The following is an 18,605-nucleotide window of genomic DNA, read 5'->3' as shown; positions in this document are numbered from 1 at the left end:
GCTTATGGGCCTCACCAACCTTTGTTGAATGCAGTAAGCTGAGTTGTTTACTACCTGCATTGCTAGTACAGGACCCTCCTGTGTGAAGAACTGTAGTCTGAACCCTAGTAAGACCTGGTTGGCATGTGGACATGGTGCAAAGGGGAGGAGGAGCCCTGAGAACCATCAATACGCTCCGCTTATGGGAGTACCTACACATTACCAAGGACCCTCCCTTAATCTCACAAGATCAAGGCATGGCAGGAAAATTGAGGGGCATGCCCTATGTGTGGGACATACTAAGGATCAAACTGTCTGGCCCCAAGAGCTGGCACCCTAGAGGCTGGAGTGCTTGGGCACCACGGCTCACAATTAGGAAAAGATATGGAAGGTTATACTCTGCTTTGACTGCAGGGCATGGCATAAGTATACCATATACTCAAATGTAGAGATATGAATGAAAGAACAGCTGGCTGAATACACCAGACACTCAGAGAATATAGTGATGGGTGAGCTCATAGAAAGTTAGATACATTTTTCTCTTGGTTTGCATATGGTAACGTTTAATGATCTTAACAGTGAAACCAGCTGTTGCTCTTCAGCTCACGAACAACATTGTTAGTATTAGGGTTGAATTCCCACTGCTTTGATCTATAGAAAAAGTAAAGGAGCCCTGGAAATAATAAGAAGTTGAATAATTATATTGTACAAGTTATTTGTAGTTTCATTTTAACACATAATCCTGGAAACAAACAAAATAGCTTCAAAATACACACAGAACAGCTCTAGCTAATTTTTGCTTTTGGAACAGTAAATATTAATAATAACATTAATAACATGTTTAATTTTTCAGAATTCTTCCAGAGAATTAAATGTATTTAAATCTTAATTCACTTACCTTTATACTGGAAAACTGCATCAACTTTACTGCCAACTCCTGGAAAGTCATCTACTATTCTTCGTGGATAACCTCTTTCCATGGTTTGACTGTTTTCATCATACCTGAATGATACAGTAGGATGTAATGTTTTTTAAGCGTTTAAATTTCAATCCTGAAAAGATGTAACCATATGCTTAACTTTATCCTTAGTATGGAGTCTGACTGACTTCACTGGGACTGTTCATAGTGTATAAGTAGATAACCTTCAGATGTGCATAATTCATTGAAGGATTTTGGCATTAGACCCAGATCTATAAAAGCATGTAGGCACTGATGTGGGAGTTAGGGTTTGAATGCACCATGTGATCAGTTTAATCAGCCTTTCTACCTTGTAGAAACTGGGAGTAGGCACATGCAATATCTCCCTACCCTGGTGCAGTGTACTTGAATCCAAGGTAGAATTACCTAAGAGAGAGTTAGAGGCACTGTTGTCAGCTAAAACCACATTTTTGTCAGCTATATTGGTGGTAGTGTCATGTGTCTGTGGAGTTATTTGGAGGTGGCCATTTGCGATAGGCTTCCCTACCACCTACTGGCAAAGCATTAAAATTCTGCCTACTGTGACTAGCTGGTTGTCTACTCTGGATCCTAATTTAATTTGGTATACAAATACAATGTACACTGCAGTGGAGAACTGTGTTATTTAATGAGGCCCTTTGGTACTTAAATCCAGGAATCTGATTCCTGCCTAATACTTAGGTACATGAGAGGCCTCAGTTTCTGCCACTGAAGTTCCATAGGTTGTTGGGACTCTGCTTCTGTGCACCTCACAACTGTTTCCATCTCGGCAGGACTAGGTATTATGGCCCTATCACTATGGACTAGGCATCCCAGAGCATACCTGCTGCACATCCATATAACTGAAACTAGAACAAACCCAGAAGTCACAATCACTTTCACTGAACTGAAGTAGTGGAGATGGTGTTGCCACTTTGTATAATACTTTAGAGCACTGGTTGTTAACTGGGAGTATGCATACTCTGAGGGGTACTTAAAAAGGTCGTAGGGATATGGGGGGGGGGGCTCCCACCACTCTGCGCATCCTGGCAGAGGCCTGGGGGGCACGTGCCCCCGCCAATCTGTGTGCAGGGTGGAAATGGTTGCTGCTGCACACTGGTCTTTGTGTGCCACTGCAGCTACCCTGGAAGTGGTGCGGCACCATGTGCCTGCCACTCCTGGTCTGTGCTGCACCCCCTGCCCACCCGGTGGTGGGATGTACATGGCATCACACCACTCCTAGGGCAGCTGCAGCGGCATGCAAAGCCCAGCATGCAATGGTTGCTGTCACCACCCCATACACAGATGGGGGGGGAGCATGTGCCCCCCAGGCCTCTGCCAGAGCGTGCACAGCAGCAGAAGCTGCTCTCCCCCCTACCCCATGATCCTAGACAAGCCTCCCAGGCTCTGATTGTCCCACAACCCAGCCTGGTCAGGGCCCCATTCACCCCAGCCCCTGCCCTGATCCACTCCCTACTTCACTGCAGGGGCCTTGATCTGCCCCCACCAAGGCCCTTCCCTCTCCCCCACAGATTAACCTGCTGGGGAACAAGGGGGTGCACACACACATGTATGTATGTGCTGAGCCCCCACAAATAATTTTAATATAAAGGGCTACATGAACTGAAACTTGAGACAGAAGGAGTACATTTTTTAAAAAAGGTTAGAAACCCCTGGCCTAGAGCAGTGGTGCCCAGCCTTTCAGCCCTGTGGGCCAGATGAGTAGTGAGGAATTGGTCCACAGGTCAGATCCAGCCTCTTGGCCCAGTCTGGTTCCTGGGATTGGGACCTGATCTGGCACACAGGGTTTATCTGGTAGAGCCTGATCCGGCATATGGGGTTAGTGCCAGGGCCCAATCTGATTTGCAGGGCTGTTTTGCCTGGGCCAAATCTGGCACATGGGGTCAACCATGCCAGGGGTTTAAACACCATTCTCCCACCTCCCAGGAGAGTACACTAACCACCAATCTGGATGTAATGCTGGGATAACAGAGTTTAAGAGTACTCATAATCACAGTGGCCCAGCTTTATCAAGAGGGATGGAGGGAAACCACATCCAGTTACCTTGCTTCTTTGCTTGTGGTTCAAATACTCTCTTATGTCATATGAGGAACATTACTGACAAATCCAATCCTCCTCCACTTGAAGAACAGCCAGCCTATAACATAAGGATGAGTTTAGGGCTTGAAAAAAATGTAATTGCTGCTTTACTGCTGCCTTAAAAATAACAGCTGGACTGCTAATGCATTTGCCTTGTGACAATGACGGTAAAGTATCAGTGTAAGGGCTCTCACCAAACACATTGCAATCAAAGCATAGAGAAGTATAGACAGTTAAAAACTTAGCTAATATTGTATGCCTGATTTTATCATCACACTAAGGAAATGTAGTGTAAATTTTAGAACCACCCCCCAAGATCTTTGGCTCACACGATGCTCCCTACTTATTGCCAACTCTGCATAAGGAACTACTCTCATGAATAGTGTGCCATCTGCCTAAATATAACTGTTTGTTTATTTTATTTCCTCTGGTATTTGAGCATCACAATTAATTCACAGCAATCAGACAAGCAGGATTAATCTGAAATGTGCTATGAATTCAATACAATTCAGCTAAATAAGGGAAAATTAAGGACAGACTGTTTCATTCCACGTTATCTTGATTTTCCAAGTGTAAGTCAGATTTATTTGTTCTGAATGCTCTTTGAACCCCAGTACTGGGACAGTTGAAGCCATACCCCTCTGGCTTTTGGGGGTAGGCAAACAGCTGCAACCTCAGTGTGCTACAGCCAGTGCTGCCCTGGCTGCCACCACTGTGAGACCTCTGCTGAACACAGGAGTCAGAGAACGTAAAGTCCTATTAGATCAATGAGTGCATCTTCCTGTTCATGAAAAATTGCTTTCTTCTTATATTTTTTTGTAGTGAAAGTCCCATCTCCTGAAACTTCTGTCATTTTTGTTGAAAGGCTCTTGCTGTCTTCTATAGTAGATAGAAACATATCTAGGTCCAAGATAGTCTATTTACATTCCTTTATACTAAACTTTAAAAGGGAAACAAAAGTATATTCTTTCATCAATTCAGAGTCGCTTAAATGCTTGTATTAAATTCTAAATAAAATGTTCTTTACTATTACTACCTAAATGTCTAAATATTTAATGGGACACATCTTGTCTGCACACATTTAGGTAGTATAGAAATCAAACAGAAAACAAAATTATTGCTCTTACCTCCAATACTTGTCACTTACAAAAAAGTCCGTTTTCCCTGTATTCTTTTAGAAACAGCTGCATCAATTTTCTTAACACTGCTTGGGAAATCCAGTGTGCTGATATTCTTAGGATAACCAGGCAGCTCTTGATACCCACTGATAACCCAGAAATTATTGCCTGTTAATACAAAAAATGCAATTCTAGTTTCACCAATGGTTCCTGACCAGCAAAAGCAAACACAGGTGCATTCTCTTTGTGTAAGTCACACAAGAGCAGAATTCAGGAAAAATACGTTAAATTTCCTGTAACTGGTGATACTATATAGCAAGTGAATTTCTCATGCATCCACCCACACCACTCTCCTCTTTTTAAAAGTTATATTTTATGAAAAATTTAGAGCAAATAAAATGCTTTACATTTGAAAAATAGTGTCTGACCTTTAGTATTTTCATAAGCACCTTGAATACCAAATGGAAGAAAGGGCAAGAATGTAGAAATTAATTCAAGTTCAACTTCAAAGGTATCAGGATAGACTCTCCATAAATGCCTGCATATGATAGTTTTCATAGTAAATAATAAAACCCACAGATATTTTTATAGATTAATGACAATATAAATAGCAATGTGTCTTAGAACCCTTTTCTAATAAGTGGAATCTAGCTGAATTGTACTAATCAAGCAATTTTGCTTTGTTGGACAGTGAAATGCTTGCTACAGTGGGGGGTAAGATTTTGTCACTTCTTACTAAAATCCAGATGGACTGCCTGCTTCTAGAATTCCAGTTTTCAAAGATACCAGATGGTTAAGGCTATAAATTAGGAACAGAAGGATTTGGGCAACTCCTGTGCCACATTCTAATATAGGTAGAAGTCAGATTCGAAAACGGACCTGACTGATTTTGTAACCTATGAAACCCATCTGCGATGCTTGCAGAGATGTAACTAAGAACAGAATTTGGCCCAATTATATGGCAATAAAGATGACAATACCTTAGCAAATGTATCTTGTTAGCTAAGGGGTGGGCAATTATTTCAGGCAGAGGGCTGGTTACTGAGTTTTGGCAAGTTGTTGAGGACCTCATCGGTAGCCCCGCCCCTTCACAGGTGCCCCCACCTCCTTGGTAGCCATCTTCGTACCAGAAGTTCCACCCCCTAACCTTTGACCTTTGCCACAGGAAGATCCTCTCCTTGCCCCTGGAAGTATTCCTTTGGGGAAAGTGTTTGCCATCTTAGGGGAAAAAACCCAAATTATATACTAAAACTCAAACACCCATAATAATATATTTTAATTTAATTAAAAAAATACATTTTTGCCCTGATTTGTGTGGATTTGTGCTGTATATGTAGAAGTGATTGCATAATAGCTGCATAATGCAGTCTTACTTGTATATTGTATGGGGTGTGGAGCTGTGGGGGGGTGGGAATAGGGGCTTGTGGGGGTGCATGGAGGTGTGTGGGTATGGTATTTTGGCTTTGGGAGCCACATGGTGCAGAGTGGCCAGCAGGAAAGTGGGGAAAGCGGTGGTGGGGAGTGGAGCGAGTGGAAGTAAGCAGAGTGCAGGGCCTGTACCAGTGTCCTGGGGCCAGTGCCGGCAGGGCCCAGAGCAGGCTGGCAGGAGTGTGGGGTGTCACTCATGGGAGTGGCCGCTGTGGTGCTCCCACCATGATCAACTGTCATGCTACACCTTCCTGTGCAGCAGCCACCACTGGCCTCACAACCACCGCTGTTTCTGGCTGGCATGGGCTCCTTGGCCTGGTGCAAGGACAGCGTGGGACAAGCAGCACTTAGGTTTGTGGTATAAGCATCTGTGGGGCCGCAACAGAGGAGGTGGGTGAGGCGGGTTCAGCTGCTGCCTCCATGTCCTTGTTGCTGATGCTGCGGTGCTCCCGCTGCACCTGGCTGCCATGCTCCACCTCCCTGTGCAGCTGCAGCCACCAGCTCCACACCCACTGCTTCTGAATCTGCCATTGCTGCTGTTTCTGATGGCCATGGGTGCCTCGGCCTACTGTGGGGGACAGCGCTGAGCACAAGCAGCCACAGGGTAAGCAGTGCTTGGGCTCATGGCAGGGACATGGTGGCGGGAGCAGCAGCAGCAGTGGAGGCCTCATCACCCAGTGGTACCTGCCCACTGCTGCAGCAGCAAGGCAGAGCAGCCCTTGTGGCACACCTTGGGGATACCAGCACGGTTGTGGGAGCCATGGTGGAGGAGGCAGTCTTAGCTGCCGCCACCTTCTGCTTGTCACTGCACTCACAATGCCGCTTCTAGCGGCTGCTGCTGCCATGGTGCTTCTGCCATGCCTGGCTGGTGCACTCCACCTCCCTACATGGCTGCTGCTGTGGCAGTGGGTGGCTGCTGCCAGGTGATGAAGCTGAGTCAACCCCACTGCCACCATGTACCTGCTGCAAGCCTGACCACCTCTTGCCCCGTGGCCACTTGGGGCTGAGGCACTGTGGTGTCCAGGAACAGCAGTGATGGTGGGTACAGGAGCGGTGGGTGTGGGGCCAGTGGCAGCAGCCATGCAGGGAAGTGGAGCATGGCAGCTGGGCATGGAAGGAGCACTGCAGTGGCAGCAGCCAGTACCACAAGCAGCACCATGAGCACCGCTGTGAGCGCGGCAGCAAGGATAAGGCAGTGGCCAAGCCCACCTCTTCCTCCTCCTTCTCCTCCTCCTCCTCCCCCTAAGGGTGCAGCAAGAGCCTCTCTGCCTCACATGGCAGGAAGGAGTGAGAGGCCAAAGTGTACCGCAGCTGGCCAAAGCTTTAGGATAGGTCTTCTCTCTCCTTGCTGGCAGCCCAGCTCAGTTCAATGGACCCCTGCCAGCCCATGCTCCACACTCCTGCTGGCCTGCTCTGGGCCCTGCCAGTGCTGGTCCTGGGACCCCAATGCAGGCCCCGCAATCTGCTCACTTCCACACCCCCTGCTCCTCGCCGCCACTTTCCCCACTTTCCTGCCCACCCGTTGGCCACTCTGCACCACATTGCTCCTGCCTGCATGGACAGACCATGGGAGACAGAAGGAGCTGGCTCAACCCCGAAGACTGGAGCAAACCCCATGGTCCTCCCCTGCCTCCCCACCCCCCCACTCTTACCTGAATTTCCCACTCTGGTGGAGGGAGGCATGAACAGTCCCACAAACCCAAGCCAGAAGCCTTTGCTAGGTAGGGGCTTCTGGCTGGGGGAGGGGACAGGGCTGGGTGAGCCCTGGTGTTGCAGGAGCCTGCTGTGGCTTCTCCTTGGTCCTACCACCCCTGGCTCCTGTCATCCTTGACAGGAGCCAGGGGTAGATAAATACTAATTTTCTAACTTTTTTAGGGGCCTACTGGCTGGATAGAATGGCCTGGTGGGCTGGATCCATTCTGCAGGCTGTATATTGCCCACCCCTGTGTTAGCTAATATGACCATCTGGTCATTCTGCAATGAAACAGAGAACTTCGCATGGTCTAAGATAGTCTTACTTCACACTAACATAAATATAGATGAGTAATAATTACCTTCTCTGTTAAAAACAAAATGGAATTTTTTTTTTCCATTGATAACTAACTTTGATTGACTGTCTATCTCTTTATCAAACCACTGATGTCAGTCACTGGGATGTATGGCAGTATTCAGTCACAGAGGAAATAACGCAAAAAGAAACCTCCAAACAAAGGTTGATGTTATTTTACAAGAAACTGTATTCACCTGCCTTTCAGAAACATGACTTCTCTGCGTAATGTAGTGATAGCACTAAAAGACAACTTAGAGCCACAGACTTTAGATGTTTTAACTGGAAGGAATGACCGGGGCCCTAAAGGGAAGCAATTAAAATACATGCATCAAATTGTGGGGGAGTACCAAATATTTCATACAAAAATACATTCAGTACCATAATTTAAAACTTTGATATAACTTTTTGAAGAAATTATTTCTGTTTTTTCTTTGTTTTTTAAGCCATGGTATCTACTCACCATAAATAGCCTGAATACGAATAATGTCATCTTGAGAGAGAGGAGAATCGTAAACTTTGAAATAGGCATAACTGGGAAACATCAAGGCCCTTGGGTCAGCAGAATGGGGGAGACCCAGTACATGGCCCAGCTCATGAGCAGCAACAAGAAACAAGTTGAATCCTAAAGAAGAATAGGAATAAACTGTTTAGATACTTGTGTCTATAGTGATTCAACAGCCCTTAGGACATATACCTTAAGCCATCGAAGTATATATATAACATGAGACATGCCATATGGGAGAAGGTAGGGTTTTTCCAGTGTCACAGAGGGAGTGGCTCTTTCCTGTTGTTCTGCTGGCTATACAATTGGCTGAGTTCAGTGAGTAGTTAGCTGGAGGTGAGAGTGGGAACACCTTTGTTGAATTGCCAGGAACAACTGCAGTTTATCTTCTCTTGCCTGTGTAGTAATTCAGGCATATCTGAAAGCTGCAGAACAGGGAGAATTGCTCATATGTACACATGAGGCATTAAATTATTTTGCTCTCTATGACTGTCTTCGTTGTATATAGAGTATACAAAGATTGGGAAAATCAGAATATTAGCAGGATGTTCTACCTTTTTATAAACAGAAAATTTGAAGTTAATAATTGCTTTAAAGTATCTCCTGAGAAAATGCATTTGATAAGGTTAGCAAACTTGCAACCCAATTAAATCTGTTAGCTTGAAAAACAGAAAATAAACCATTTTATCTTAAACATTTATCTACATCCACAAAAATTAATGAGCTACATTTCACAAATCTCGTGTGTTAGAGAAGAGTTACTATTCCCCCTTTACAAATAAAGAAATGAGGACCAGAGATGTCAATCGATTTAGCCGTGATCAAAAGTCTATGAGAACTGATCACATGTTTTTCCAGTGAAGCTGGCCATAATGCAAGAATTCTATTGCATAAAAAAAAAATCAAGGTCTCAACATCTCCATTTCAATAGGCAACGAGGCCAAGACTTTTCAATTTTTATCATAAAAAATGGAAAAGAGAAAGAGATCATCCCAGAACATCTCATGTTCAAGTTCCAAGTCTTTCTGATTCACAGCAGGGGCTGCAACTAGGGTCTTCTATATGCCAGATGAGCACCCTAATTACTGGCCATATCACTGTTTCCAGAAAAAATCTGTTCTACCTTGTATAAATAATTAAATATTCATTGGATCAGAGAGATGTTGAATCTATTGCCTAGTGTTTAGGGTACACACATGGGAGACCGGTGTGCGGTCCCCTGCTCTGAATAAAAAAAGCTCTAAGACTTGGATAAGTGCCCAAACACCAGACTATTAACAATTATGGAGACTTCACAGTTGAGACCAGAAATCCCACTCTCCACTTGAAAGAATTTTTCAACAAAATTTTTGTAGAAACTGGTAAATTTACAACCAGATGACCTATCACCAGAACAAGAGGGAAGAGATTGATGTCATATATCTTGAGTTTAAAAAAGCCTTCGATCTGGTATCCCATGATCGCCTCTTGGCAAAACTGACTAACTGTGGCCTCGGCCTCACCACAATCCGTTGGCTGGGGAATTGGCTCTGAGGTAGGACCCAGAGGGTGATGGCTGATGGAAATCAATCACTGTGGTGCGCTGTGACCAGTGGGGTCCCCCAAGGCTCTGTCCTAGGGCATATACTACTAAACATCTTCATTAATGATGTGGACATTGGTATCAGAAGCGGACTGGCCAAGTTCACCAACGACATCAAACTCTGGGGTAAAGCATCCACACCTGAGGACAGGAGGGCGATCCAGGCATACCTTGATAGGCTTAGGAAAAGGGTGGATGAGAACCTGATGGTGTTTAACACTGAAAAATGCAAGGTTCTCCACCTTGGGACAAAAAACCTGCAGCATGCTTATAGGCTCGGCAGTGCTACGCTGGCTAGCACTATGGAAGAAAGGGACTTGGGGGTCATGATTGACCACAAGATGAACATGAGCCTTCAATGTGATACTGTGGCTAGTAAAGTGAGCAAGATGCTGGCTTGTATCTATAGATGCTTCTCAAGCAAATCCCAGGATGTCATTATCCTGTTGTACTCGGCCTTGGTGAGGCCACAGCTGGAGTACTGAGTCCAGTTTTGGGCTCCGCAATTCAAAAAGGATGTGGAGAAGGTTGAGAGAGTCCAGAGAAGAGACACGTGCATGATCAGAGGTCAGGAAAACAGACCTTACAACAAGAGTCTGAGAGCCATGGGACTTTTCAGCCTGGAAAAGCGCAGGCTTAGGGGTGATTTGGTGGCCACCTATAAGTTTATCGGGGTGCTCACCAGGATCTGGGGGAACGGCCACAAACTCCTCCATGACTATTTCAGGCTGGACTTATGGAAGAACTTCTTTACTGTCTGAGCCCACAAGTTCTGGAATAGACTACCGCTGGAGGTGGTTCAAGCACCTACTTTGAACGCCTTCAAGAGACATTTGGATGCTTATCCTGCTGCGATCCTATGACCCCAGCTGACTTCCTGCCCCTGGGGCAGGGGGCTGGACTTGATGATCTTCTGAGGTCCCTTCCTCCACTAATGTCTATGAAATGTATGAAATTGCTGCAAAAAAATTGGATTTCAATGAATTAACATTTCACAACAAAAATTTTTTTTCTGCTATGTCCAAATAGCTTCTATTTTGTCCCAGTGCACAGTAACTCCAAGAACAAACTCTACTGCCTCTCAGATATTTGGGAATTATATTTTGAAAGATTTAACCTGATGACCATTAGCCTTCTTTTCATCCTCCGTTTTGAGAAAAGGACTAGAAAACTGTAGACCCAAAGGACTTATTGAAGATCTTCTGAAGGAGGAGTGTGACCTTTTCTAGGAGTGTGACTTTTTGTCTCACAAGTTTCCTGGACTTCTAAGGAATTCCAAAAGACTTTAATATCTCAGAAATCAGTATTCAATGGAGTTGTGCTGGAAACCATGCAGAAATATTGCAGATGTAGTAAGCGTCTATGGAGGAATTCTATTTCCTTTTTTGTGCCTAAATTGCAGTTTTCTAGCTACACATCTGACTTGTTTTGGAACTTGTCTTGGCACTGTGGACACATAAGCATGCCTGTGTAGATTGAACATAGGCAGTAGGTTATGCACTGATAAGCCAGGAACCAAACCTCCAAGAGTGCATCCAGACTACTGTGGTTGTGCAGTACATGGCACTGCAAACACATTTGCAGCACCACATACCACACAGTCTGGAGTTCTCTGTGCGCTGCTCCGTTTTTTTTCCTGCATTTTTTTTCTGACCTCCAGGAGTAAAAAAAAATCCGGAAAAGACCCCCAAAGCAGTGCATGCTCCGGCAGCATGCGCTGCTAAAAAGTAAAGCCGGGCTACTTGGATCTGTGCTGTGGCCACCGGTCAAGCTCTGTCCGGTAGGACCACTGTGACTGCAGCTCTGGGAGGCCCCCAGGACCCCAGATAAGACTGTTGGGGCCAGCACAGTGCTGGCCCCAGCCTCACCTATGTCACTCAGGGCAATTTGCCATGCACCAAAGCATGCTTGGCATGGGTTTTCCCTGGGAAAAAGAAGTGGCAGTCTAAAGTCCTCCACTGCTTCTTGTCTCTGGGGAACGAAATGTCCACACAAAACGGACACCCAGCTACAGGGGCTAAAATATGGGACAATATCCCCCTTCTTCTGCTTCTGCTACTCATGGAGTTCTAGCAACCTACATTTTCTTGGCTTACATGCCCTTATGCATCCACAATGGGCCCATGTACATACCTGCATACCTTCCTGGCCAATGTATAGCCTATTGTGCATGCTCAGTCTAAGTACATATGCTTATATATCCACAGTGTAGGGGTAACAGACTTGCAACCTGTGCATAACTACCAAAACTCCACTTATATGGCTAGAAGACTATCATTTAGGCGTACAAAGGGAAAGAGAATGCTGCCCCTATTACGGACATAATGCAAAGCAATAATGACTCAGCTACTGGCTCCATTCTTATGTTGTTAATGAGGAGCCTGTACAGTTACTGCTTCCAATGGTGCTACTCCCATTTGTTCATTTACTTCTCATTCTATCCTTTAGTGTAGATAAGGCTGTTGTGGTATATTTGCAATTAGTCACTATGAGTACCTCAGGGTATGTCTACACATGCATTAATGTGCTTTTCCTGATGCACATTCAATTTAGTACTTCCAATGTGAGATACTAAATACATGCACATTGGGTAGCCGATATTGCTGTGCATTAGTGTTTTGTACAAGTTTTTTTATGTGATGCTTTAATGTGCAGTAAAATAGGCTACTGTGCATTAAAGAACATGTGTAGACTCCCCCCGTATAAATAAAACAAGCTGCCCAGGAGAAGCAAGCATGTTTCACTGTGATCATATAGGCATCCTTTTCCAAGCAAATCTGTCAGAGAAATTTGAAGATTGCTACTAATAGCCTTATAATATGAATGAATATTAATTTCACTTTATAAACAGGTGCCTTCATCTCAGTCCATTCTTTCCCCAAATAAAGTCAAGCAGATATTAGAAATCATTAACATAATACAGAGATTTTTTAGACCTACCATCAGAGCCTGCAGTCCAGTTTTCATCCTCATCAAAGTGGACTTCCCCACCAAGACTATTACCAGGTGGAAAGGCATGAGTAAGCCTTCCAAAGGGAGCATCAAAATAACAAGGGAAGCTGTCATGAGCTAGATAGTAATATGTAGAAAAAAATCTGTATCATAACTAGAGGTAAAGGTGTACATTAATTCTGTTGTTGGTGTACAGTTGATATGCTACCTCTGGCCACAAAAGTTATCCTTATATTAGCTGTCCCTTCATAAATTCTGCTGAAACTCAGGGGTGTCATAGTAGTCCACAATTGAAATGCCTTCCTGATTGCTTTATCCACATCTTTTTCTTTCATATCAGGTATACTGTTCAGTATTCTACAGATATAAAGAAGCAAGCAGATATTATGTTATAATAATACTTGCAGTTGATATAGAAAATTTTTCCACTACTGTCAGGATCATGGACTAGAGCAGACCTCAAGTACCCAAAATTCTCTGTGGATTGTGTGTGTGTTACAGGAATGTGGCATCTTGCTAACAAGTCTTCTTCATCACAAATGTAATTATATATGTGATAGAACATGTTTTTGCATCTTGAGAAACAGGAATGCACTAACAAAATGACTCTTACTCAGACATCTTCCTGATAATATTGAAAATAGTCTCTGTTAATCCTTTTGCCAATAGTAAGCCATCGCTTCAGACATAATTTGAAGACATTTTAGGATTGTACAGATGTCAGTGAGGTTCCAATTTGGCCTGAGGAATCTTTGCTAGAAACAATGTCAGGGGGGTAAAGTACTAATTTGACTCTTAGAGCATAGGGAGTGTTTGCATGTTCAGCAATTAGAGAAAAAAATCTTTTTCTTGTTAGCTTGGGTCACATGTTATAGATGATATTTTGAGACACTGAATTTGGATATCCAAAAGGCTAACTTTGGATCTATTTTTTTTCTAAACAGACCAATTTTTAAGTTCAAGAAAAAAAATTAGAGAAATATTACCTATATGTCAGTCTGTTTTTTGCCAGCCTGGCAAAATGGTACCAACATCAGCATCTCCACATGTGGATTCCTGCATCACTCCCACATTCTGAAACTCTTGCTTCCTTATTATATTCAACCCCAAACATGTGTGCAATTTCTGGATTTTTTCAAACATGGCATTAGAGTTACTCTTCCACGAAAAATGCTTTGGATCTGGTTCATGCTCATGAAATGTGTCTAGATGTTCCTGTCCAAAAAAAACCCCCCAGATAAGTTTTACAACAATTTGTTTTGGATTTTAAAATGTGAATTTAGCACCACCATTATTCCTACATTGTGCTTCAGCTGTCTATGGTTTCCCAGTCCCCCAGCAATTACTTCTATTACTAGCCTGGATAACCACAAACCCATAACACTGTCTATGTTTCTTATTCCCTTGACATTAACTACCAGTACTGATTTTACGTGATTTAGTTTTACTGAAGTCTGTACATAAATATGCATGAAATTTATGAGCTAGCAATGCCCTAACCTGTTCAAACATTCAGATTCTATATGAGCTAAGAGGAAAGATCTCAGTTCAATTTGGATTTGGAGTTCAATTTGTACAATGGAGTTACCTGTTGAAGTTGTCTATTTTCTTCTTTGTTTTTTTTTTGGAAGTTGAGGAGGAGCACAAGAAAATGCCACAGACAGTAACAGTACAAGTGGAAAATTCTTGATTTCTCATTTCTTTCTCGGTGTAACAATAGTTATGCTCTACTTTCAACATAGACAACTGTTAGACTTCAAAATGTATTTGGTATTAGGGCGTTTCAAAAAAGTATCTGTAGATTGACTCACAGTTTATTATGCCAAGATACAATGCCTAACGCAATTCATGTGTCCGACACAAGTTAACTGAAACCATCTGATTTGGCAACTGTTGGAAATTAGGAAACAATTATATATTCATAAACTATTTAGCCACCGGTTTCAGGAGTGGCATCCAGTCTCACGTACCTAAATTTAGGTGTCTGATACTGGATTTCAGAGGAACTGAGAAATTCAAACTGCAAATGAAGTCAAGCAGAAGCACCCTTAAAAGCCAAGCCCTAGTTATTTGAATTTGGGTACTGACAATTCAGAAACATAGAATCGTAGAGAAGTAGGGCCGGAAGGGATGCCCAGAGGTCATCTAATCCGATCCCATGCCTGAGGCAGGATCATCCCTATCCAAATCATCATATACAAATCCTTTGTCTAACCTCTTATCAAAACTACAGAGTCAACTACAGAGTCAACACTGACAATACAAGATACATATTCTGCCACAGGTAAAGCAGGGGGACAACAGTGGCCAACATCCTGCTTCTGCAAAGATTGGTCATATACATATCCCAGGAAGAGGGCCACACCCCCCAATACAGAAGAAGGCAAACTTCCCCTCCCTCCCCGTAGACCAAACCAATCTGACCATAGGGTTTAATTCCTTTGTGACTGAAATATGGTGATTATTTCCACCCTGAACAGAGGGACAAGACTTGTTAGCCAAGAACCTCCAGTTTTAAGTCCTAGCACTCCTGCTGCTGTGAACTCTCAACAAATGATACGTGGAGCAGCAAGGAGAGGGGTGAAGGGAAGATTTCATAGATTTCATAGACATCAGGGCTGGAAGGGACCTCGGGAGGTCATCGAGTCCAGCCCCCTGCCCAAAGGGCAGGAAGTCAGCTGGGGTCATAGGATCCCAGCAAGATAAGCATCCAATTTACTCTTGAAGGTGTTCAATGTAGGTGCCTGAACCACCTCCGCTGGCAGACTGTTCCAGACCTTGGGGGCTCGGACAGTAAAGAAACTCTTCCTTATGTCCAGCCTGAAACGGTCTTGCAGGAGTTTGTGACCATTTGACCTCGTCATCCCTTGGGGCGCTCTGGTGAGCAAACGTTCCCCCAGATCCTGGTGGTCACCCCCGATAAACTTATAGGTGGCCATCAGATCACCCCTGAGCCTGCGCTTTTCCAGGCTAAAGAGTCCCATGTCTCTCAGCCTATCATCGTAAGATCTGTTTTCCTGACCTCTGACCACGCGTGTGGCTCTCCTCTGGACTCTCTCAAGCTTCTCCACATCCTTTTTGAGTTCTGGAGCTCAAAACTGGGTGCAGTACTCCAGCTGCGGCCTCACCAAGGCCAAGTACAAGGGGAGAATGACGTCCCGGGATTTGCTCGAGAAGCATCTATGGATGGAAGCCAGCGTTTTGGTCGCTTTACTAGCCACAGCATCGCATTGCAGCTCATGTTCATCTTGTGGTCAATGATGACCCCCAAGTCTCTTTCTTCTGTAGTGCTATCCAACGTAGCACTGCCGAGCCTATAAGGATGCTACAGGTTTTTCCTCCCAAGGTGGAGAACCTTGCATTTTTCGGTGTTAAACACCCTCAGGTTCTCATCTGCCCATTTGCTGAGCTTGTCCAGGTCAGCCTGGATAATCCGCCTATCTTCTGGCGTGGATGCTTTGCCCCAAAGTTTGGTGTCATCGGCGAACTTGGCCAGTCCACTCCTGACTCCAATGTCCACATCATTAATGAAGATGTTGAAAGGTATGGGTCCAAGGACAGAGCCTTGAGGGACCCCACTGGTCACAGGGCACCATGATGAGTGACTGCCATCAATTACAACCCTCTGGGTCTGACCACGGAGCCAATTTCCCAGCCAGCGGATCGTGGTGGAGCCAAGGCCACAACTGGCCAGTTTGGCCAAGAGGTGATCATGGGATACCAGATCAAAAGCTTTTTTGAAGTCAAGATATATGACATCAATCTCTTCTCCCTCGTCCAGGTGATAGGTCACCTGGTCATAGAAGGAAATGAAATTGGTCAAACAAGACCTACCCGCAACAAACCCGTGCTGGCTGTCCCTTAGAATGTTAGCCTGGGCCAGTCCCTCAAGGATGGCCTCCTTAATAAACTTTTCTAAGATCTTCCCCGGGAGAGAAGTCAGGCTAATGGGCCTGTAGTTAGCCAGATCCACTCTCCTCCCTTTCTTGAAGATCGGCACCACATTGGCCTTCTTCCAGTCTTCAGGCACTACACCAGAGCGCCAGGAGTTTTCAAAGATCCGTGGCAGGGGCTGGGCTATGACGCTCGCCAGCTCCTTGAGTACCCTGGGGTGCAGATTGTCAGGGCTGGCTTACTTGAAGGTATCCAGCTTCTCAAGGTGTTCCTTCACGAGGTCAGCATTGATGGAGGGTAGGGGATCCCCATCACCCGGATCTCCCTGTCCCATAGCAGGCATGGGCGTCCCATGGGACTGATGAAAGACTGACGCAAAGTACCTATTTAATAGGTTGGCTTTTTCCTGGGCGTCAGTTGTCAGTTGCCCCATCTGGTTCAGCAGGGGTCCAACGTTGCCCTTGCTTTTCCTCCGGCTCCCCACATATCTGAAAAAGGACTTTTTGTTGTCCTTGATGCTTGAAGCTAGTTGGAGTTCAGTTGCAGCCTTGGCTTTCCTGGTTTGCTCCCTGCAGAACCGGACCAGTGCAGAATAATCCTCCTTGGAGGTGAATTCCATCCTCCATCCTTTGTAGGCTTTCCTTTTTAGCCGTAGAAGGTCCGCTAGGTCCCTGGAGAGCCAGGAGGGCTGCTGTGCTTTCTTGCTGCCTTTCCTCCATGTTGGAATAGATTTAGCTTGTGCATTGAGGATTGCTTCCTTGAGAAGCAACCACTCTTCTTGAACTCCCATCTCCCTGGGGTCGTGGTCCCTAAGGGCATGACCGAGAAGCCTCATGAGCTTGTCAAAGTCGGCTTTTCTGAAGTCAAGGACTTCTGTGTTGCTGACTGACTTGCCAGCTTTACGGTGGATGGTGAAGGTGATCAGCTCGTGGTCACTGTCACCCAGCTTCCCATCGATCACTAGGTCACCGATTAGGTCATCCCCCGTAGCCAGTACCAGGTCAAGCGGCTCTTTGCCTCTCGTTGGCCCATAGATTTCTTGAGTCAGGTAGAGGTCATCCACGCATGAGAGAAAGCTTTGCGACCGCTCGGATTTTGCTGAGTGATCTTCCCACAAGATGTCCGGGTAATTGAAGTCACCCATGACAACCAAGGTCCTGGAGCAACCGGCCTCAGTCAGTTCCCGGGTGAACTCCTGGTCAAGCTCGGGACTTTGAGTGGGAGGTCTGTAGTAGATTCCCACCGTTGTGTCCCCTGTGCCGAATTCCCCATGAATTTTTACCCAGAGGGTCTCTAGCTGTCCGTGCCGGTCGCCAACATCAGCTTGCAGGGACATGTAGCTTTCCTTCACATAGAGAGCTTTCATCATTTTTGTTGCTTACCTCTGGACTCTCTCTAATGTCTTCATGTCCTTTTTTAAAATGTGGAGCCCAAAACCACACACAATACTATAGATGAGGTCTAACCAGTGCTGAGGTACCAGTGCTGAGGTACTAACCAGAGAGATACTGTCTCCTCCTGTGTCTGGCACCGAATGCTTCTATTGATGCATCCCAAAACCGCGTTCACCTTTTGTGCAGCTGCCTTATACTGTAGACTCATGTTGAGTCTGTGCTCTACCAGGACTCCCAGATCCTTCTCCAGAGTGCTACCATCCAGGTAGGTGTCATTCATTTGGTATTTATATTTTTTTATTATTCTTCCCAAGGTGTAGCTCTTTGCATTTGTCAGCATTGGACTTTATCCTGTTACCTTCATCTCAGATTTGATTTGCATTTTCTTGGGATCCTTCTGGACTGTACACCCATCCTCCAGTGTGTTCAGAAGCTTTCCCTGTTTTGTGTCAATCTGCACACTTGCTCAAGAAGCTTTCTATGCCAGCATCCAAATCATTAATAAGTTAAACACCACTGGGGACCAGGCAGACCCATGTGGACTCCATGTGAAACCTCCTGCCATTCTGACATGGATCCATTTATAACTACTCTTTGCTTGTGGCTATTGAGTCAGTTGCCTACCCCTTTTATAGTAGTTTTGCCCAGCCTACATTTATCCAATTTGTT

The 18,605-nt window shown here is 44.9% G+C and overlaps 1 protein-coding gene across 1 annotated transcript; it reads right to left on the bottom strand.

The window, feature by feature from the left end:
* Nucleotides 1-551: 551 nt before the first annotated feature.
* LOC149875248 (matrix metalloproteinase-27-like) lies at nucleotides 552-18,216 on the bottom strand. The gene is given in 12 exon segments (XM_090052971.1): nucleotides 552-652; nucleotides 878-981; nucleotides 4,144-4,192; nucleotides 4,195-4,302; nucleotides 4,542-4,672; nucleotides 7,807-7,912; nucleotides 8,073-8,234; nucleotides 12,637-12,765; nucleotides 12,857-13,005; nucleotides 13,635-13,656; nucleotides 13,659-13,863; nucleotides 18,112-18,216. Coding segments are annotated over 12 exon segments (1,371 nt in total).
* Between the last annotated feature and the right edge of the window lie 389 nt (nucleotides 18,217-18,605).

The sequence above is a fragment of the Crocodylus siamensis genome, chromosome 1 (genome assembly GCF_052110815.1).
Source record: "Crocodylus siamensis isolate JL-2025a chromosome 1, ASM5211081v1, whole genome shotgun sequence".
In the NCBI taxonomy this organism is placed as follows: domain Eukaryota; kingdom Metazoa; phylum Chordata; order Crocodylia; family Crocodylidae; genus Crocodylus; species Crocodylus siamensis.
Note: the sequence above shows the minus strand (reverse complement) of the source record. Positions and strands in the feature narration are given on the sequence as shown.